Genomic DNA, 19487 nt, shown 5'->3' with positions numbered 1-19487 from the left:
AAGAAAACACAACGTATTATGAGATCAGAGTTCCATGTATATATACATAAGCTAATTATCATTTTATGTAAATGGCATCAACAGGAAGAGATCCATTTTTCATCAAATTTTCCGGAAGACGAATCTGTATTATTATCTAACTATATTTTAAATTTGTTTAGGGTGCTGCTAAACATACCCCCTCCCCCTTACACCATTTTTACTAAATATACACCCCCCCCTTAACTTATTAGATAAATTACTATTACCCTTTAACATTATTTATATACATATTAGTCCCTACAACATATTTTTCACTTAATAATCTTCACTACATATATCAAATTAAAAACTATCAAGTATTACTATTAATTTATTTTTTAGTATTAATATTGTAAATGTTTATAATATATTTTTTTAATTTTAATAGTATATATATTTATAATATCCTTATATTACCTCTTTATCTTTTACAAAATAAACCCGAAACTCGAAAACCTAAAACCCTAAACCCGAACCCTAAACCCTAAACCCGAAAACCTAACCTTAAACCCGGACCCTAAACCCTAAACTCTAAACCCGAAACCGGAAACCCGAAAACCCGAAAACCTAAACCCTGAACCCGAAAACCTAAACCCTAAGCCCGAACCCTAAACCCGAAACCCTAAACTCGAAATCATAAAAAAAACGCAACTTGTAAAAAGATATATGAAATCCTTGTTTTTGTGGTAATTTGGTAATTATATAATTTCAAGGGGTAATATTAAAGTTGGTTTTTCCAGGGGGGTTATGACAAGCAACCAGGTGGGGTACATTTAGCCTGACCCTTTGTTTATTGTCCATCTAATTTTTTATAGAAGTTTTAAAATGTTCGATGTCAACAAGGGAATAATTACAAGTTGTATTAATCAATTAATAATTAGTAAGATATATTAACATTTTAGTGCAAATGCATATATAAACGGTCTAATTATCCCAAAATTTAATCATTTTTTTTGCTGCTAATTGTTGAATTCTAAATTTAATCATAATTCGTCATTTACTAACATCCATGCATATATGTTATGATGTCGTTTTCTGATGCTTAAACTTTGTCTTGCATCATATTTTAGCCTTACTTGTCTGTTACTGGTTTCAAACTTTTGCAAATATTCTGTATAGATTAAATAATAAGAGCAAACAACACATATATCGTGCTAATCGATCTTGTATTATCATATTAAAATGATACGTAACAGTGGCGAAGCTTGGACGTGAACGTCGGGGGGGGGGGGGGGGCGTACTAAAAATGTGTAAAAAATTTCACAAACTAGGGGGGGCGAGCTTAAAATTTTGGTCAAAAACAGGTAAATTTACACTGCGTATAAAATACTTCAGACGAAAAACGGCTAAATTTACACTAACGTGCGAAAAAACAGGGGAGGCCGGGGCCACCCCAAACCCTCATTATCCTTCCCCTCTGGTACGTAAGGTTTAGAGATTTATTTATTTAAATAATTAACTTTTGTTTCGGGGTTTAGATCTTCTCTATTTATAGAGTTAATATTTCTAGAGTAATCTTTTTCTAAAGTTATGCTTTATTGAACACGTATGATACATGAGATTCTAGCCTAGTCAATTTATATTTTCTTGAAATTAGAGAAACTATACCAAACTCATAAGCAAACAACAATGAACAAATTCAAAACTGTGTTTAAAAAAGCCCACACACTTTCAATGAGTAGATTTTGGATTCAGCCAGCTTATCCATATTAATTTCTTGATGCAGTTGCAAACTACAAAACCTACAATTGATCCAAGTGAGTAACACAACTTTCTGTTTTGTGACTTTTGTCCAAGCAAAAAAAAAGAGTGTATTTTATTGTTAGTACTATAACACTTCCCGTTCCACTAAAGGTGTCTATATATATTTTCTTTTTTATTTGTCACATTACATATTTACACTTTCAAAATTTATTTAGCCAATTTTCAAGTTTACCCTTAAACATACAACCAACATTAATAAATAATATTGATGGACCCAATTTCAAAGGACATTATTGTCATTTTGTAAGCAAAAAAAGTAATGATTTAATCTACCTAAATTTTGTGATTTTCAAACTATGATATTTTTAATAGGACGGGGGCAGTGTTATTTTTACATACTGGAAATGGTATATTTAGAGAACATTCAAGTGCAAAGGTATATATTCCATTAGAATCATTGCAACAGTTTCTAGATTGAACAACGTGAAGTGTTTAGTGTCACCCAAACCACCCTTCAAGCTTCATACGACACCAATGTTTCTTTTAGCGGCTTGACCCGAATTTGCAACCCTTGATCAAATTCTGGCATTGGGATCCTCTTGCGGAATTCATCTTTCTTAAGTAGCTCTCAAGTGAATCTTGCCACTACACGATGAATCATGACCAAAGTTTCCATTTTTGCTAGCTCCATACCAGGACACATCCTCGTCCCACCTTCAAACGCCACGTAACTAAAAGATGGTGGTGATGGCGTGTTTTTCTCAAAACGAGCTGGGTCGAACATGGTTGGATTTTGGAAATGTTATCATCCATATGTGTCATGGAGGTAGATAATAGAACATGGAAACACGTTATATATAATCTTATCAATTTAGTGAGATGATATTTTGTCACTCTTTAGTCCTTATTTGAGCAAATCAATTATGTGAGTGTCATACTTGCTATCCTTTTGGAATTATAAATCCTCCATACTCAATATCTTGCTTAGCTTTTCTAAAGCTCAAAGTTACAGGAGGGTTTATCGGCATAATCTCAGTTGCTACTCTTTTTTTTTTTCAAACGGTGACTTTCACAGTTAAGCTATCACACTGTGCGAACACGTCGCGTCCCACCACCCCACTCAGGCCAACTATGTTGACATGATCGGGATCCACGCTGACATCCGAGTTTGACGTTCCTGGTAAAACCCAGTTGGCTCACCCCGCCCGAAGGCACGACAAATTTTAATGCTGGTGAGGTCTTCCCATGTTAAGGCTTCTTCGGATGCTTTTAATATTCTTGGAAATTTCTTGTTGTTCTGCAATCTCAAATATATAAGTTAGTTCGTGTTAATCGTGATATCAAAGTTTCATTTTTGGATTGATAAACCACAACATCAAGATCTTGGAGACTGCACCCTAATTACTTTTTTATATTAATAATGAAACTGGAACACCGATGAGTTAGAATGACAAGCTATCATCTATTACAATAAGAAAACTTGACTCATAAACTAACTAATTGAACAAATAGACTTTATAAACAAACTGTGGGCATGTCTGTGATTGAGTTTGAAAAATGCGCGCTTATTGGCTTATGTGTTTTTTCAAAAAGCCATTTTTAAAAGGATTTGAGGCTTTTGGAAAACTGCTTTTTAACTCTTTCAAAAAGCTAAAATAAGAAAGTTTTTTGTGATTGCCAAACACATTAAAATTTTTTGGCTTTTTGAAAACACCAATAAGCCGATAAGCATTTTCCAAACTCAATCCCAAACATACTCTGTATCTTTAATGATATGCTTAGATTGACTTCTACATATATATATATATATATATATATATATATATATCTTAGAACATTCCCATCTAACCCCATGTCTCTAAATTCAAAATTACACTAAAAGTCTAAAACTCACTACACTTTCTCTCTATTTTTCAATTAAATAATACTTTTTTTATACATTTATCATTACCATTTCTCTTTCCTTCACTCGCAACCACTTTCAAAATGTATTAAAAAATTAGAGCGGGTGAACAGTAGCTTTTAAAATATACAGAAAAATCACTACGTTTTCTAAAATATAAAAACTTTTCACTCACAATACACTAAATCACTCCTTAAATTATAAAAACACCCCCTCGCATAAGATGAAAGGTTGGATGAGAATGCTCTTATTTGTTTCGATCGAATCATACAACATTTTCCCCCACATAATTAGGTCCTTGACCCCAATAACTATCGCATCTCGATATAGCTTGGTCCTTTGATTCACTCTTTGTTCTTCACCACTTACATGCTCCATATTTATTTGCTGATTTTTCACACTTATTCAGCCTAGTCTGTCTTTCAAGTGCAAAAATAGTCATTTTTCATCCCAATTCATATTTCACCCATTTTAAATAATTAAAATTGGAGTTAGGTACAATTTGCGTCCTTATGGGGAAATGGCGGAATCAACTTGCATCCCTATTTTAAACGGCTATAACTTTTTCACAAATATTAATATTTTTTTAAAAAAATTACACTATAAAAATGAGCATTTTATTTTCTTTAATATGAGTATGGTATTGCTATAACTTTTTTTTAATTAAAATAATTAAGATGTTATGTAGAGGTATTCACGACCCGAATTTGACGGTTTTTAAGTTAAGCTTGTGAACATAACCGTTAGTGACGAGAGTGTCTGATTTCACAGTTTTTAGCTTCGATAATAGTTTGAGGTTAAAACAAGAATTATTAATATAACTAGGCATTCAACTCAAACTAACTACCAACAAAACAAGTTACTTATGGATCATAATAGGAACAATGATAATCTTAACCACATAAAGGGTAAACCTTAATGGAAGTTCTAGGAGACAAAATAATTACAAGATCAAAGATTTCAAAATATCATACTAGAATGGAGCTAACTTAAAGTTGTATAACCAAGTTTACTCTTATTACATAAGACTTTATCCAATTACATTTTAACTATATCTGATATATAATAAAACATATCTAATACCAAATAATAAAAAAGATCAAATCCATTCAACATATAAAGTTCACTACTAGAAAAAGAGATGTTTTTTTATAACTGAATTCGTAGAAAATTTGTTGGACAATCCAGTTTCTAACAGTTTTCCAACAAAAAGTTACGTTGGAAAACACATGCTTGAAAATCGCTTTCAACCGTTTTCCAACGACTTTTCTTACAAAATTGCTACAAAAATATGTGGTTGTAAAATTCCTACAACTTTCCTACAAAAACTATTTTGACTTAACATAATTTTTATTAAATAATATTGTAGCAAATTTGGAGCTTATTTGTCCGAGTTCGAATCACGTTGTCATCAATTTGTTTTTTTGTTTTTGGTTATTTTTTTCTTAATCAAGTCCCTTGGCTACAAGTTCTTTTAGTTATTCTTTTATGTGGTTTATTATCTATTTATGTATAAAAATATGGTTTTTTTAAATATGGTAATTGTTTTTAGGTTTAGTTCCATACTTTTAATGAACCTAACAGATACCGAGCGAATTCGCGTCAACTCGCTCTCGCATCACCGGTGTTTTCTCAAATACGTTAACTTGACGAAGTTAGTTTTTGGTTTAGTTTCGGTACCGTAACAAATGTAGTCGAAGCCGCTCGAATTCACATTCACTCGCCACTTCATTGTCTGTCTAAACTGACCGGATAAGCATCATTTTAAATATGTTATTTCATATCATAGGCTATACGTGTTTCAATACTATCTTGGACGTCTATTAATTTACTTTTATGGTTTAATGCGTATATGGGCACAGACTTAGTTGATGGAAACCAAATTCTTGTCACTTTGATTATAAGTTGTATGTGTTGTGATACTCTTTTGGGTCTTTACAAACTTAATTTTATTTAATCTTGGCGTTGTAACAAACTTAAATGACACCAACAGGAATTCGTGCCCCACCACCGTCGCAACGCGGTTGGTTTGCTACATTGAATTTTGCGGCACCGACAACTTGATATTTATCTATAGTATATAATATAAGTTTTTTGTTTTTATAGTTCCGGTACAGCAACGAACGTTATTAAACAGAAAAAATCCGCATCAGCTCGCAGCCGCAACGCTTGAGATTTACGACCGTATAAACGTCGTTTTAGATATGTTTTGTTGTATCATAAGCTATACAAGTTTTTTTAGTTCCGATAACGTAATGAACATAACCAAAACTGAGGGAATTCGCGTCGACTCTCCGTGCAACGCTTGGTTTTATCGGCCTTATAAACGCCCTTTTAAATATGGTATTTTTTTTTGTATCGTAAGCTGTGTGACTGTTTTGGGCATTTACTAATTTAATTGTTGGGTTTAGTGTCATGATGGTCGGTTAATTTGTATATGTTTTAGTTCTTGTATTGTTTAGTTTTAACTGTTTATTCTAGAACTATCGACAATTCATACGTGTTTTATTGGATTTCAGGTCACAGGCGTTAAAGTGCATAATTTGGACCTGTGGTGACACGGTATGAAGACCCGGGATGTCCAGCACGCGAAACTAGAGAAAGTAAGAAGTTTGCTGATGACATGGCCCATCGCGATACGCGATGGGCTTGGCTGAAGGCCCATTGCGTATCGCCATGGGTTTAATTTGTTCGTTGACTTTCCTAGTCCATCGCGATACGCGATGGACCGTTGAAGACCCCATCGCATATCGCGACGGGATGCTCAGACGGGAAATTTAGGGTTAAATAATATTTTTCATTCAAAAGAACCCTAACTCCGTTTTTACGAACCAAAGGCGATTTCCAGCAGTCCTATAGGCGATTTCCATTATCCTAGCTCGTGTCAAGACCTCCCGCATGATCCCTATCATCCGTATCGAAGATTTGATGATGTCTAGCCTCGGCTAATCTCCTAGAATCGCACCCGGGATGTATAGTTTGTAACCATTTACAGTTTTTCTCATGTGATTAAGAATACTTATGTTTTGTTATTGATGATTGATATATGATTATTGATATTTAGTATTTCTGTGTGTTCGGTCGGTTTAGGTTTACGTTGATCTGAACGATCTGTTACCAGTTGCTAGATAATTAGTCATATAACTGTTTGGTTAGATTGAATACGATAAAACGTACAATTACCCTTAACTGAGTCACACTGGCAAGGACTGTTTGATAACCAGTGTCGTGTGTAAAGCAATTGTTGACGTATAAGGTTTTATCTGGTTGATCAGTTTTCAGTTAATCATTGATAATCAATCTGTTAGGTTGCATGAGATACTGTTTGGTTGCTTACTTGAATTTCCGGGTGTGACATTCGTCAATTTCGGGTCACTTTTGTTATGTAAACCCAACCCGTTTGTAACCTGAACATTTCAAATATATAAAATATTGGATCTTGTCATTTAAAATATATAAAATATATAAAATATTGGTTTTTTTATATTATGCATTGTTTGACCATTTAAACATACTCATTTTTATGCAAACCATAAAAGAATCTTTATACCCAACCCTTCACTCATTCCCTATATATACACACCCATCTTCTTCATTTTACTCTTGCTACATCTCCAAAAACTCTCTCAAAACTCCATAGATTTAAGGTTGTTATTTCTTATGTATTCTTGAAGTTTTGACTTCTCAAGTCAAACTAACTATAGTCTTTCATTCTAACTTGTTCATCTAACATTACTAACTCTTGAATATGGTGGTACAACATATATATATAGTACACACCCCTTGTTTCCTTTATTTGTTACTTCACCGACTCTGGTTAGTTAAGTTTCGAATGTCATAAGGCAAGGCTTCATGGAGGACTTCGTGTTCTTGATATATATTTACACACACATAACTTATTATACATATCACTTATGACTAACTTCTAACCCTTTAGTTTGTTCATCTTATTTACAAGTTCCATGGTATGGGTTTGTATAAGACTAACCTTAGGTTTAACCGAAACTAGTCCAAACCAGAAACCGAACTTTTGTTTACTAGTTTTGTTAAAATAGTTGTTTAAACATGTTTGTTGCTAGATTTGAGTTTCAAAAATCATTTTCACAAGTTCTTTGATATTAAGCATATGGAATCCATCTATGAACTCGTTGGGAGATGGAAACCGAACTAAACCGAAACTTTTGCTTAAAAGACTTGTAGTTAACTTTTTTTGTTGTAAAATTTAAGTTTTCTTCATTTATAAACCAATATACAAGTTCTATGATATTTGGGCATGTAGAAACCATCTATGAACTATTTGTGAAATGGAGACCGAACCAAACCGAACTATACCGACTTTTACTCGCTTAAGACACACAAGTGTGTTTTTAGCTATCAAGACTTGTATATTTCTTTAAAAAATAGTTTACAAACTGATTTTAATTATTTTCTTAAGTACTTGGAATAGTTGGATCCAACTTGATCTCATAACATAGTTTGGACCGACAAAACCGAACACTCGCTTAACGTGCGTTGTTAGTTCTAAACAATAGATCTACATACTTGGTTAAGTGTTAGTATGTTTTAATGAGTTATCTCATGACAATTAATATTTTGGAAAGTTGACTTTGGGTTTGACCATTTGTGAAGACCCGAACCGACAACCCGAACACTCGTTAAAAACCCGTTTTAGTATCTTTAGCCTAATGGAACTTGCATTTTAGCATTTTCCCCACCTTATTACTTAACATTGGTTAAGTAAATATTAAGGTTAGATACTTTAACCCGGTTTTGAGCAAACTTACATTTTTTAAAAGGGTTATTATTATAAATTCTTAAATAGTTACATTTTAAACCTTGAACTTTAATTGATTAGTTTTTGCAACAATTATTTTATTTAAAGATCTTCAAGACAACCTTTCTAAATCCAAGACTTTCTTTTATTTAGGTTTCATACGTTAAACTCGTTGTTCCGGCAAATCTCCAAATAATCAATCTTTCAAGTTTATTACTTGAACGTGAGTAACTTCATACCCCGTTTTCTATCTTTTATTTTGGGGTGACATTTCAACTTATCTAGACTAAATGTTTTATACTTGGGTCTTAAACCACAAACGTTGTTGTATACCTTACTTGAATAATTGCTCGATTTGGTGTTCTATGCTTATTTGACTATGTGTTTATCGCTTTTGGATGGTGGAACTATAAATCCTAGACCATTTGGCAACCCCTCATGGCAAGGTGTCGTTAACGTAATGCAATTAACGATAACTATAAAATCCTAAACTATTTGGCAACCCCTTATAGTTGGGTGTCGCTAACTAGTTAGCGATAACTATTTATCCAAGTTTATAGTTATTATTTATGGTTTTGTATACTAGTTTTGTGGCTTTTCATACTATATATCTATTGTTCAAACATATGAATTGCTCACCAACCTTTGTGTTGATAAACTTTATTTTATGAAATGTTACATGTTTGCATCTAGGTTGATTATGGAGTTCGGTGAAGCAAACGTCACAAATACCGTTAGGATATTAGCAAAAATGAACAATATCTGATTTGCTATATTTTGTTATATTTTGTTGTATTTGAGTTATGAGTATTTGGTTATGTGACATTTTCGATGTTGTGAAATGAAATGAGTTTGTTAAATATTGTCGCTTTAAATAGTGTCATGCGCTTATGAGCAATCGTTGCACCCCGGCATGTTCCGCCGCCTTTGGTCGGGGTGTGACACCGGGTGTGGTTTGCTTTGTTAACTGCTTAATACTTGTTGCTTGCTCGTTGCTTAGTTCTCTTAATTCAAACTATTGCTTGTGTGATCAGCACTAAAAACCAGTACTTCATAATATTAAATCTGTTACACGAATTGCGTTGACCACATACTCCTTGTGATACGATACCCAACTTGCTCTAACTATTTAGAATAATTAGGTTTTTGATTGACTCAAACGAAGGTCATCATGTCAGTGTCGTAACAAAGCTAACTGATACAAAGCTTATTTGTGACACATTGATCATAAGTTGTAAGTGTGAAGTTATTGTTTTAGGTGCTCATAGAAATATTTTTTAATCTTAGTGTTGTCATTACGAAATTTTATGATACCGATTGAATTCGCGAAATTACGCTGACGCCACAACGCGACGGGTGTTATCTAGTTATTGATAATTATTGTATAAACATCTAAGAAAACCTATGAGAAAATATAAGATTAAGAGAAGAAACATTGGCTGAATTATAAAATTCTACAAAACCATACTGTAGAGGATCTCATATGAAAATAAAAGTAGTGATGTGGTTTGATATTCACATATAGTTTTTTTAATGATTTCAAATCTTGTTATTTAATTCAAATTAACAACGAAGAAAATTAGTCGATAAAATTGACATAAGTTAGAAATTTATAATGGTTGACAAAATTAGTGGAAAGATTTAAAAATTATTGATCAAATTTGACTATTGACTAGGGATGATGAGATCGGGATCGTACCGGTACCGAACGGTCCCGGTCTCGAAAATCCCGGTCCTGAAAATCGCGGATTCTTGGTACCGGTACCGGTACCGAAATATTCGGTTCGGTACCGGTACTGGTACGGGACCGGGACGGTACCGGTATTTACGGTAAAAATTCGGGAAATACCGGTCCCATACCAGTACCGAAACTCAAAACGTTGGTACCGACGGTACCAAATCGGTACCAATTTCGTTACCGGTCCGGTACGGCACCGGTACCAGTCCCGAATTTGCCCATCCCTATTATTGGCTGCTTAAAAATTCAGACAGCAAATTAAATCGTGTTATTACTCGCTATATTAGTGGACAAAATATTTTGTGACTGAAATTTTTTTATTACTTGCTATAGTTTTACAAAAACATCGTGTAACAAAAAGAAATTAACAAAATAAATAAAAAATCATTAACATTTAATAATTTGAAAAAAAAAAAAACTTTAATGACTTTTTTCATCATAAGGGATTCTGAGTTCCACATGAGGCTATTATAAGGAGTTACCTGTTTCATTAAGTTTGCAAGATTTTAATCTACTGTCTCATCAACTTTGCAAAATATAGTTTTGTCTATTAATTGTCATATAAAATAGGAGGTGCTTAGATTTAAATTAATTTGTTAAATATGTGGAAATTCTATAGATAGAAATATGATGACTTGAAAACTTATGTAAACATGTTAGTTGAAGGCCATGTAAATACCATGTTTTGCTTTAATAGTGTAGTAAGAAGATATTTAAAGAAACGTGTTTCTCATAATTTGTTTATACTTGACAAGACACCATGGTTTACTTTAGGGGCTTGAGTTGAACTAACAGTCCTTGATCAAATTCTGGCATTGGAACTCTCTTAAAGGATTCATCTTTCTTAAGTAGCTCCCAAGTGAATGTTGTCACCAGACGATGGATCATGACCAAAGTTTCCATTTTCGCAAGCTCCATACCAGGACACATCCTTGGGCCACCTCCAAACGGCACGTAACTAAATGGTGGTGGTGGTGGTGGTGATGGTGTGTTTTTTTCAAAACGAATTGGGTCGAACATGGTTGGATTTTGGAAAATTCTATCATCCATATGTGTCAAGGGAATAGATATCAACACCTGAAAACACATCATATAAAATCAATATAAGTGATTGTTTTATATATATGTGGTATTTTGTCGATTAATTAGTTTTGTTCGATACCTGCCATCCTTTTGGAATTATGAATCCTCCATACTCAATATCTTGTTTAGCTCGTCGGAAGCTCAAAGCCACAGGAGGGTTTATCCTCAATACCTCAGATGCTACTCTCCATGTGTACTTCATCTTCGAGAGGTCTTCCCATATTAAATCTTCTTTCGGTGCTTTGTTACTTGAAATTTCTTGTTGTTCTGTAATTGAGGCTTGTGCATACATCTTAATATATGTTTTTGCAATTGAGTACAACATAGAGGAATATTGTGTTACCTTGAACTATAGTAGAGTAGATAGATTTATTGTTAGCTAAAAGCCTAGCGAAGAATGTAAGAAGGATGGAGGTTGTGTCATATCCTGCAACCATCACTACGATGATGTTGTCGATGATCTCCTCTTCAGACATCGTTGTTGAGCTATCATCATTACGGATGCTAAGCAATGAAGTGATTAGATCTTTATAAGGACCACGTTGTTGATTTTGTTCTTTAAGTGCCTCTTTTTTCTTGCGTAAAAGTTCAATAAGCATCGGCACAAGTTTCTTCCTTGCCATGACCGCACGATTGTATTTACTGAAAGGCAAATTGATTGGGACCGATAAAATACCTTCAATCATATCCTGGAAAAGTGGTAGCAATTTCTCTCTTTGCGGTCCTCTTTCAATCCCAAAAAGAAGCGAGCAAATTATGTTGAAGGTTAAGGTCTTGACCAAGGGTTGCACCTACATGGTTATAATCTAGAATATTAATAATTCTAGTACTGTAACACACTTAAATATATGTACAAGTTCGATATAGTTTACCTGGACCTCATTTTTCCCATGCCAATAGGTTAGAAGGTGGTGTCGGACTTCTTCATCTACTTTTGCAACATGTTGCTTCAACACTTCAATCTTAAGAAACGCACCTACTGCAGCTCTTACTCGTTTGTGATCATTTCCGGACAACTCAAATATATTTTTGGATCCCAAGATCCTACTGATCGACGGTGGTTGAGTGCTGGTGAGTAAGTTCCCATCACAAGTGTAAAAGAACTTATTTGCGGTTGGACCATGCAAAACAACGGTCGGGTATCCAAATAGATTTGCTTTCCAAACAGGACCATAGTTTGTTATTCGTTCTTGAAGCCATTTATCGACGTTGTCGGTTTTCAAGGCCTTTAAAAGACTAAGGCTTTGCCCTATTACAGGCAGCCCCAACGAACCAGGTGGTAGTTGATTCTTATACTTCTTATCTTGGAAAAGAAAAATTGTGGGAACCAAAATCAACAATAATAATAAAATTATGAAAATCATGAAGTCCATGGCAAGAAAACACCAGGGTGTATTTTATGGCGGACTTCCCTTGCTTTATACATGTTTGTTGGTTCACCGGTTGTCATTTTATGGGAATGGCATCATTCAAGAAGCCGTTTTCGTCACCAATATTTAATTTGTAAAAAACATTATTTAAGGGATAAATTTATGTAACAAAAGATGGTTCAAATAAAAAACAATTGTTTTGTAGAAAAGTGTGAGAATGTTTTGAAATAAAGCATACCACCTAAGTAGACACTATACTGTATAAATAGAAAACTATAACGTTTTTAGATCTACTAATCTTAACCACTAATCATATATCCAATGACCTAGATCTATTCTTATGTTTATTATAAGACTATTGTTTTTTAAGTTTTTATATATTATATTCAAAGTCACTAAAAAATTAAGGAGAATATTCAAATTATAATTATATTATATAGTAATGTTCAATTTGGATTATTAAACCTGTGATATTGTTCACGTATTTACTAGAAGCTCTTTTTTTTAATACATATAGATTGCATAAATAAATCGGTCGTTAATTAATTAATTAATTATTATTATTATTTATACACGAAATCTGGCATCTATAGTATCTACCTTAAGTATAGTTGTATACTATCCACTTTTCATGTATTTAATTTTCTCGTATCTATTTTATTTTCATTACATCCGTCTAGATATTCATGGGTCAATGAAGTTTTTATACGACAGTTTAAATGATTTTTGTTTAATTTCGCGACCCGTTACATATTTCTGACCAAAATCAGGAAAGATGGGGACTTCATCGTACAGGTTCGGCAAGCGCACAACGAAACATAAAGTGAAATGTTCATTTTTCTTTCTATGCTTTCTTGAGATCCGTAGGTAATCGTCGACAAATTAGTCCGTCAGCAAAATCTATCGGTAAAAGACTATAGATATTTACAATCGTATTTTGGTATGCAACTAAGAAAATAAAGAGCATCATTGGTGATGAATTTATTGATAAATTGTTACGTAAGATAATCTTGTTTGATGCCCAAAACAGATTCAACTACTAACAACCAAAACATATATGTTATTGTGTCGTTTTCATTTGCTTAAACCTTGTCATGTGTTGGACAATTAGTATCGCCGTCCGTCTTTGGATTCACCTACTTAATTTACATAAATGATGGTTTGATCAAAGCAAGAAAAAACATGAGTTGGCCGGCTTAATTCCTATCCTAAAACAAATCTTCAACCATTTGAATTCTTCTTCCATTTAATCTTCCCAACATTCATGCTTCACATGACACCATAGTTTCCTTTAGGATCGGAGCTTGACCCGAACTAACAACCCTTGATCAAATTCTGGTAATGGAACTCTCTTGAAGTTTTCGTCTTTCTTAAGTAGCTCCCAAGTGAATGTTGTTACCAAACAATGTATCATGACTAAACTTTCCATTTTTGCAAGCTCGATACCAGGACACATCCTCGGCCCACCTCCAAACGGAATGTACCTAAAAGGTGGTGGCGATGGTCCAAGTTTTTCAAAACGAGTAGGGTCGAACCTGGCTGGATTTGGGAAAATGCCGTCATCCATGTGTGTCATGGACATAGATATCAACACCTGAAAGCACAACATATAAATTAGTTGTAAGTGATTGTTTTATATCATCTTTTGTCTCTTAACTCTTTATTGACAATTATGTGACATACTTGCCATCCTTTTGGAATTATGAATCCTCCATACTAAATATCTCATTTAGATCGTCGGAAGGTTAAAGCCACCGGAGGGTTTATCCTCATTATCTCTGTTGCTACCCTCCATGTGTACTTCATCTTGGTGAGATCTTCCCATGTTAAAGCTGTATATGGGATCGGTGGTATAAGACTTTAGTGCATACAACTTACTATAAGCTTCTTGAAATTGATTACAACATAAATAAGGGAAAGATTGGGACTTGTGTGACCTTGAACTATGCTAGAGTAGATAGATTTGTTATTAGCCAAAAGCCTAATTAATAAGGTAATAAGGATGGAGGTTGTGCCATATCCTGCAAACATCACAGCGATGATGTTGTCGATGATTTCCTCTTCGGACATTATTGTTGAGCCATCATCATCACGGATGCTAGAAACGACGTGATTAGATCTTTATGAGGATCGCCTTGTTGATTTCGTATTTTCGTTCCTTAAGTGCCTCACTTTTCTCATGTATAAGTTGTATGAGCATCGGTACAAGTTTCTTTCTTGCTATAATCGCCTGATTGTATCTAGTGAAAGGCAATTTGATTGGAATTAATTACACACCTTTCACCATATCAAGGAAAAGTGGTAGCAGTTTCTCTCTTTGGGGTCCTCTTTCAATCCCGAAAACAAGCGAACAAATTACATTGAAGGTCAAGATCCTTATCAGGGGTTGCACCTACAACATTTAGTAACTGATGTAAGGATGAAATAACGTGCTTTAAGACGTTATTTCATCCTTACATCAGTAACCAAGACAATATTATTACAAATAGCGTGAACAAGGGTGGTTGGAATGGTCATAGGATGGATCAGGATGGGATGCCTTTTAAATTTTTATTAATAAGGAAAATCTAAAATCAAATCAAACGGTTATATGCCTTTTATTATTTTTTTTTATTCGACCTTATAACTACTCACATCACATCACATACTATTTTTTTCACACTTAACTTTTATAAATTTCTTCTTGTTTCTCTTCAAAATACTTAGATCAAGCACTGGATTCTACTTCTCTGATAACAAGAAGCTATATGTCTAGCCAAAACGCCCGAAAAAAATGAAGAACAAAGTCCAAGGAAGAAGAAATAGCATTGGCCTATGCATTAATACATCTGAAGACCCAATATACGAGAATCAACAGCGACATTCATCAAATTCGGGTGCTATTTGTAAACATTTCAGAGAATTTATTCTCAGGTCGGACCGTAATTTTTATTAGTTGAAAACTGGTTTCTTGTGAAATGTAAGGCCCCGTTACCGGTGCCTCACATTTGGACGTTGGATTTACTCATCAACATAGTTCTATTTATCAGAGTTAATAAAACATACACGGAATATAAGAATTTCATAAACGTCGCATAATAAATTCATAATATGTCTTAAAACATTCTTCTTGTCTTTCAAAATCATAACGTAACTTATAAAACATAATAGGTCTTCTGATGCCAAGCTTTTATCCTTCTGCCATGTGTCCCGCTCACGCATCCTACTCACCTGCGTGCATACTAAAAGTCAGCTACGCTGAGTGAGTTCTAGTTAATCATACATCATACAATACATACACTTACCTTCAATCATGCATCCAAAGATACATAATGATTACTTTACTAACTTACTTTCTTTACATAATTTTATACATACATTCATACTTTATTACTTTCATACTATATAATTATTGTACATTCTATCTCAGATATTATTAGGGTTTGATCCCTCTTTCCTTTGTCTATCTCAGATATTATTAGGGTTTGATCCCTTTCTTGTGTATCTCAGATATTATTAGGGTCTGATCCCTTTTTCCTTTGTCTATCTCAGATATTATTAGGGTCTGATCCCTTTCTTGTATACCTTAGATATTATTAGGGTCTGATCTCTTTTTACTTCTCTATCTCATATATTATTAGGGTCTGATCCCTTTCTTCTCTATCTCAGATATTATTAGGGTCTGATCCCTTACTTCTTCATATTCGAGCATACCATCTTTTCATATCCATAACATACATATACTTTCTTTAATTATTATTACATACTCATGTGTTGTACATATATCATACACATTCATTTTTCATATTCATACCTCCCTTGTCAATACGTGCAATATCCGAAGATCGTTCACGTACCGACAAGCTTTCGTTCACATACATAACATAATATCTATCACATAAATCATACATGGCATACACTTACCATTTAAGGTAAGTGTTTCTCGATCGAGAAAATAGGCTCAAGTACATTAGTCCGTAACTGCCATTTTGACTAGGTGGATTTTGCCTTCTAGTTGACTTCTTTCTGCGGGATACCCTAGTTAGAGCAGTGAAACCTTTAAGGCAAGTATTAACTATCATATCGAGTATGCACACAGCCCCGAAAACATAACAAGAAAATGGAGCTAGAAACTCACCTGAATGTGGTTACGTTCACCGTTAATCGTAATCCCTTTCTTGACTGTGCACGGCTAACTGTATAATATTTACATGTATCAATTAACTATTACTACTCGTATCGTATTTCTATCTTTATATAACCCACAACGAACGGGGGTCCGGGGGCGGCGCCCCTGGCAGCGTGGTTCTAGGGGCGGCAGCCCCTAGCAGGGTCCAAGGGGTAGAGCCCCTGGCTGGGGTTAAACTGCCAGGTTAGCTTGGAAAAATTTTATTTTCATTAACTGCCTTGACACATTTTCCATTAACATTTTAAATCATTTTCTAAATTGGGCTTGTTTGTTAAGTTTAAGATAATGGACCAGTTTGCTTTATATTAGATATGGGCTTAGCCCAACTGTTCATTATGGTATCTGGGCCCAACTGGATTTAGGCCCAAAACCCAACATAATGGGGTGGCCGAAAACATGGTCGAGTACCCTTTGGTCGAAAAACCCGAGTCACCGAGAGCTCTCGTTGACCGAGAACCCACTTTGGCCGGAAACCCTCAGTCCTGGCCGAGAACCTTCAGGTCATATGCTTTCAGCTATTTTTTTCTACCTTAACGTTTCTTTCCTTAGCTCAGTTAACCATTTTATGGTTTATACCATGAACTTAACCACTTTTCTCCATCATTTTAGCCGTTATACACCCATTATCACCATGGCTACAAGATCTAACCCGTTTTAGACATAAAGCTTAAACCTTTATAGGGTTAAAACGTTATAAGCTAGATCTAGGGTTTATCTATGAGCCGTATATTGCCATAGGTCTATTAAGTTCATTCTAATCATCAAGTTTGCATTTTTATGAAGCATTTAGACCCGACCTACTCTAGGGTTAAGTTTCATAGCAAACCGTTCATAAAAACGTAACCTTTAAGGTTAAAGAACATACCTTTAGGTGTTTCTAAGGTCACGACTAGCTTGATATACGATCTTGGACTTGTTATCTTGCTTGAATGATTGAAGATCTTAAGTTACGATGCTTGGTTGTGGACTTGGATGGTGGCCGGCGGCTAGGGAGGTATATATGGCTTAAGTGTGTGTTTTAAGGTGTAGAGAGAGAATAAGATGGAAAAGATGGATGAAAATGGAAAGATTTAGGGTTTAAGGGGTATTTATACTCCCTTAAGCCCATGAACCTAAGGCCCATCTTTCCTTTTTAGTCCATGCTTAATTCTCTTTAATTAGCCTACTTATCTTCCCTTTATACCATTTTACTATCTATTTATTAACTCAAGTAACTTTTCCGTCATAACGAGTCAATATACCATATTATTTATTATACAAAATTTTGGGATGTTACATAAAATTACTTGGTGAATGTATTTCTATAGTTTTAAGGTGTGATGAAATGGAAAGATTTGATCTGATGTTGATATGGAGGAGACATGGTTGCCGGTATAAAAAGTATTGGCTAACTAGAAACCGGTCTCTAGTTAAATCGTTATGTCAACGCCACGTAGGCTTGAAGCCATTAACTAACCGACCATTACCAATGCATTGTGGAGGAACTAGAAATTATATAAAAGAATAAACCAGCAAAAAGAAAAAGGAAGGAAATTGATTGGTGCATTGAAGATGGCCTAGTTATGCTGGTGGTCTAAGGGTCAAATTGTGACTCAAAGTTGTATAAACAATATATGACTATTTACCATTTTACCTTGACCTCATGTTTCCAATGCCAATGTGTTTGAAGATGGTGTTGGGTTTCTTCATCTACTTTGGCAACATATTCCTTCAACACATCAACCTTGAGAAACGAAACGATAGCCTCTCTGACGCGTTTGTGATCATGTCCAGACAACTCCATTATATTTTTGGGACCAAAGATTCTGCTAAGAGGACCCGGGGCACCGCGTGATGGAGCACCCATCACGCATGATGGGTTTTTGAACACCGCCGCCACTCCCCTATCAAGCTTGATGGAGGTCCTTTGCGTGATGGCCATCACGCGTGATGATGGGTGAAAACCAAGAAATCTATCCGTTGGGGATGAGGAGGACCATTTGATTGGGTGAAAATCAATTCCATCACACCACACCACCAACCCTAGTAAAAAACATCACATGTGATGGATTTAGGGTTGGTGATGTGACACCATTTGATTGGGTGGAGTGTGTGATGAGTGATGCCATCACATCCACCACCCCTCCCCCCTTAAGTGATGGTGGTGGTGTGTTAGTGAGTAGGTTTCCATCACAAGTGTATATGAACTTATTTGCGGTTGGCCATGCAAAACAACAGTCGGGTATCCAAAAAGACTTGCTTTCCAAACAGGACCGTAGTTTGCTATTCGTTCTTGAATCCAATTTTCGACCATGTCGGCTTTCATTGCCTTTAAGAGGCCAATGCTTTTCCCTATCACCGGCAGTCCCAACGAACCCAAAGGCAGTTGACCGTTGTACTTCTTAGGATGGATAAGGAAAATGATGGGAACCAAAATCAACAATAACAATAAACTCACATATACCATAAATTCCATGGCTAGAAAACAGTGCAAGCTATAGTAATGAAAGATATATTTGTATAAATAGTACAGACTCTTGTTGCTTTACTGTTGTTTGGTTGTTCGTTTATGGAAAATTTAGATGTAAGGCTAAAAAGTTATGACTTACGATATCAAATTACGAAACTCGTTATATATTTTATGGTCAAGTTAATAATTAAAGCCGACGAGAAAACCGGACACGAAACAAGAGTTTCGGGACACGCATTTAACTTCAATGGAGATAAGGCTTCTAGAAGGGATAACG

General features: G+C 34.7%; 1 protein-coding gene and 1 pseudogene across 1 annotated transcript; both read right to left on the bottom strand.

The window, feature by feature from the left end:
• Positions 1-10905: 10905 nt before the first annotated feature.
• On the bottom strand, positions 10906-12596 carry LOC143529716 (cytochrome P450 716B1-like). The gene is made up of 4 exons (XM_077025447.1): positions 12096-12596; positions 11567-12014; positions 11303-11490; positions 10906-11217 (listed from the first exon to the last, which is right to left on the bottom strand). The coding sequence occupies exons 1-4, from the start codon at positions 12594-12596 to the stop codon at positions 10906-10908; spliced, it is 1449 nt and encodes a 482-aa protein (XP_076881562.1).
• Positions 12597-13393: 797 nt separating this feature from the next.
• On the bottom strand, positions 13394-19216 carry LOC143529715 (cytochrome P450 716B1-like; annotated as a pseudogene).
• Between the last annotated feature and the right edge of the window lie 271 nt (positions 19217-19487).

This window comes from Bidens hawaiensis, unplaced genomic scaffold, assembly GCF_021521415.1.
Source record: "Bidens hawaiensis isolate Kalapana, Puna unplaced genomic scaffold, B.hawaiensis_p1.1 tig00008655_1, whole genome shotgun sequence".
Lineage (NCBI taxonomy): Eukaryota > Viridiplantae > Streptophyta > Magnoliopsida > Asterales > Asteraceae > Bidens > Bidens hawaiensis.
This window is presented reverse-complemented; position numbering and strand designations above follow the sequence as displayed.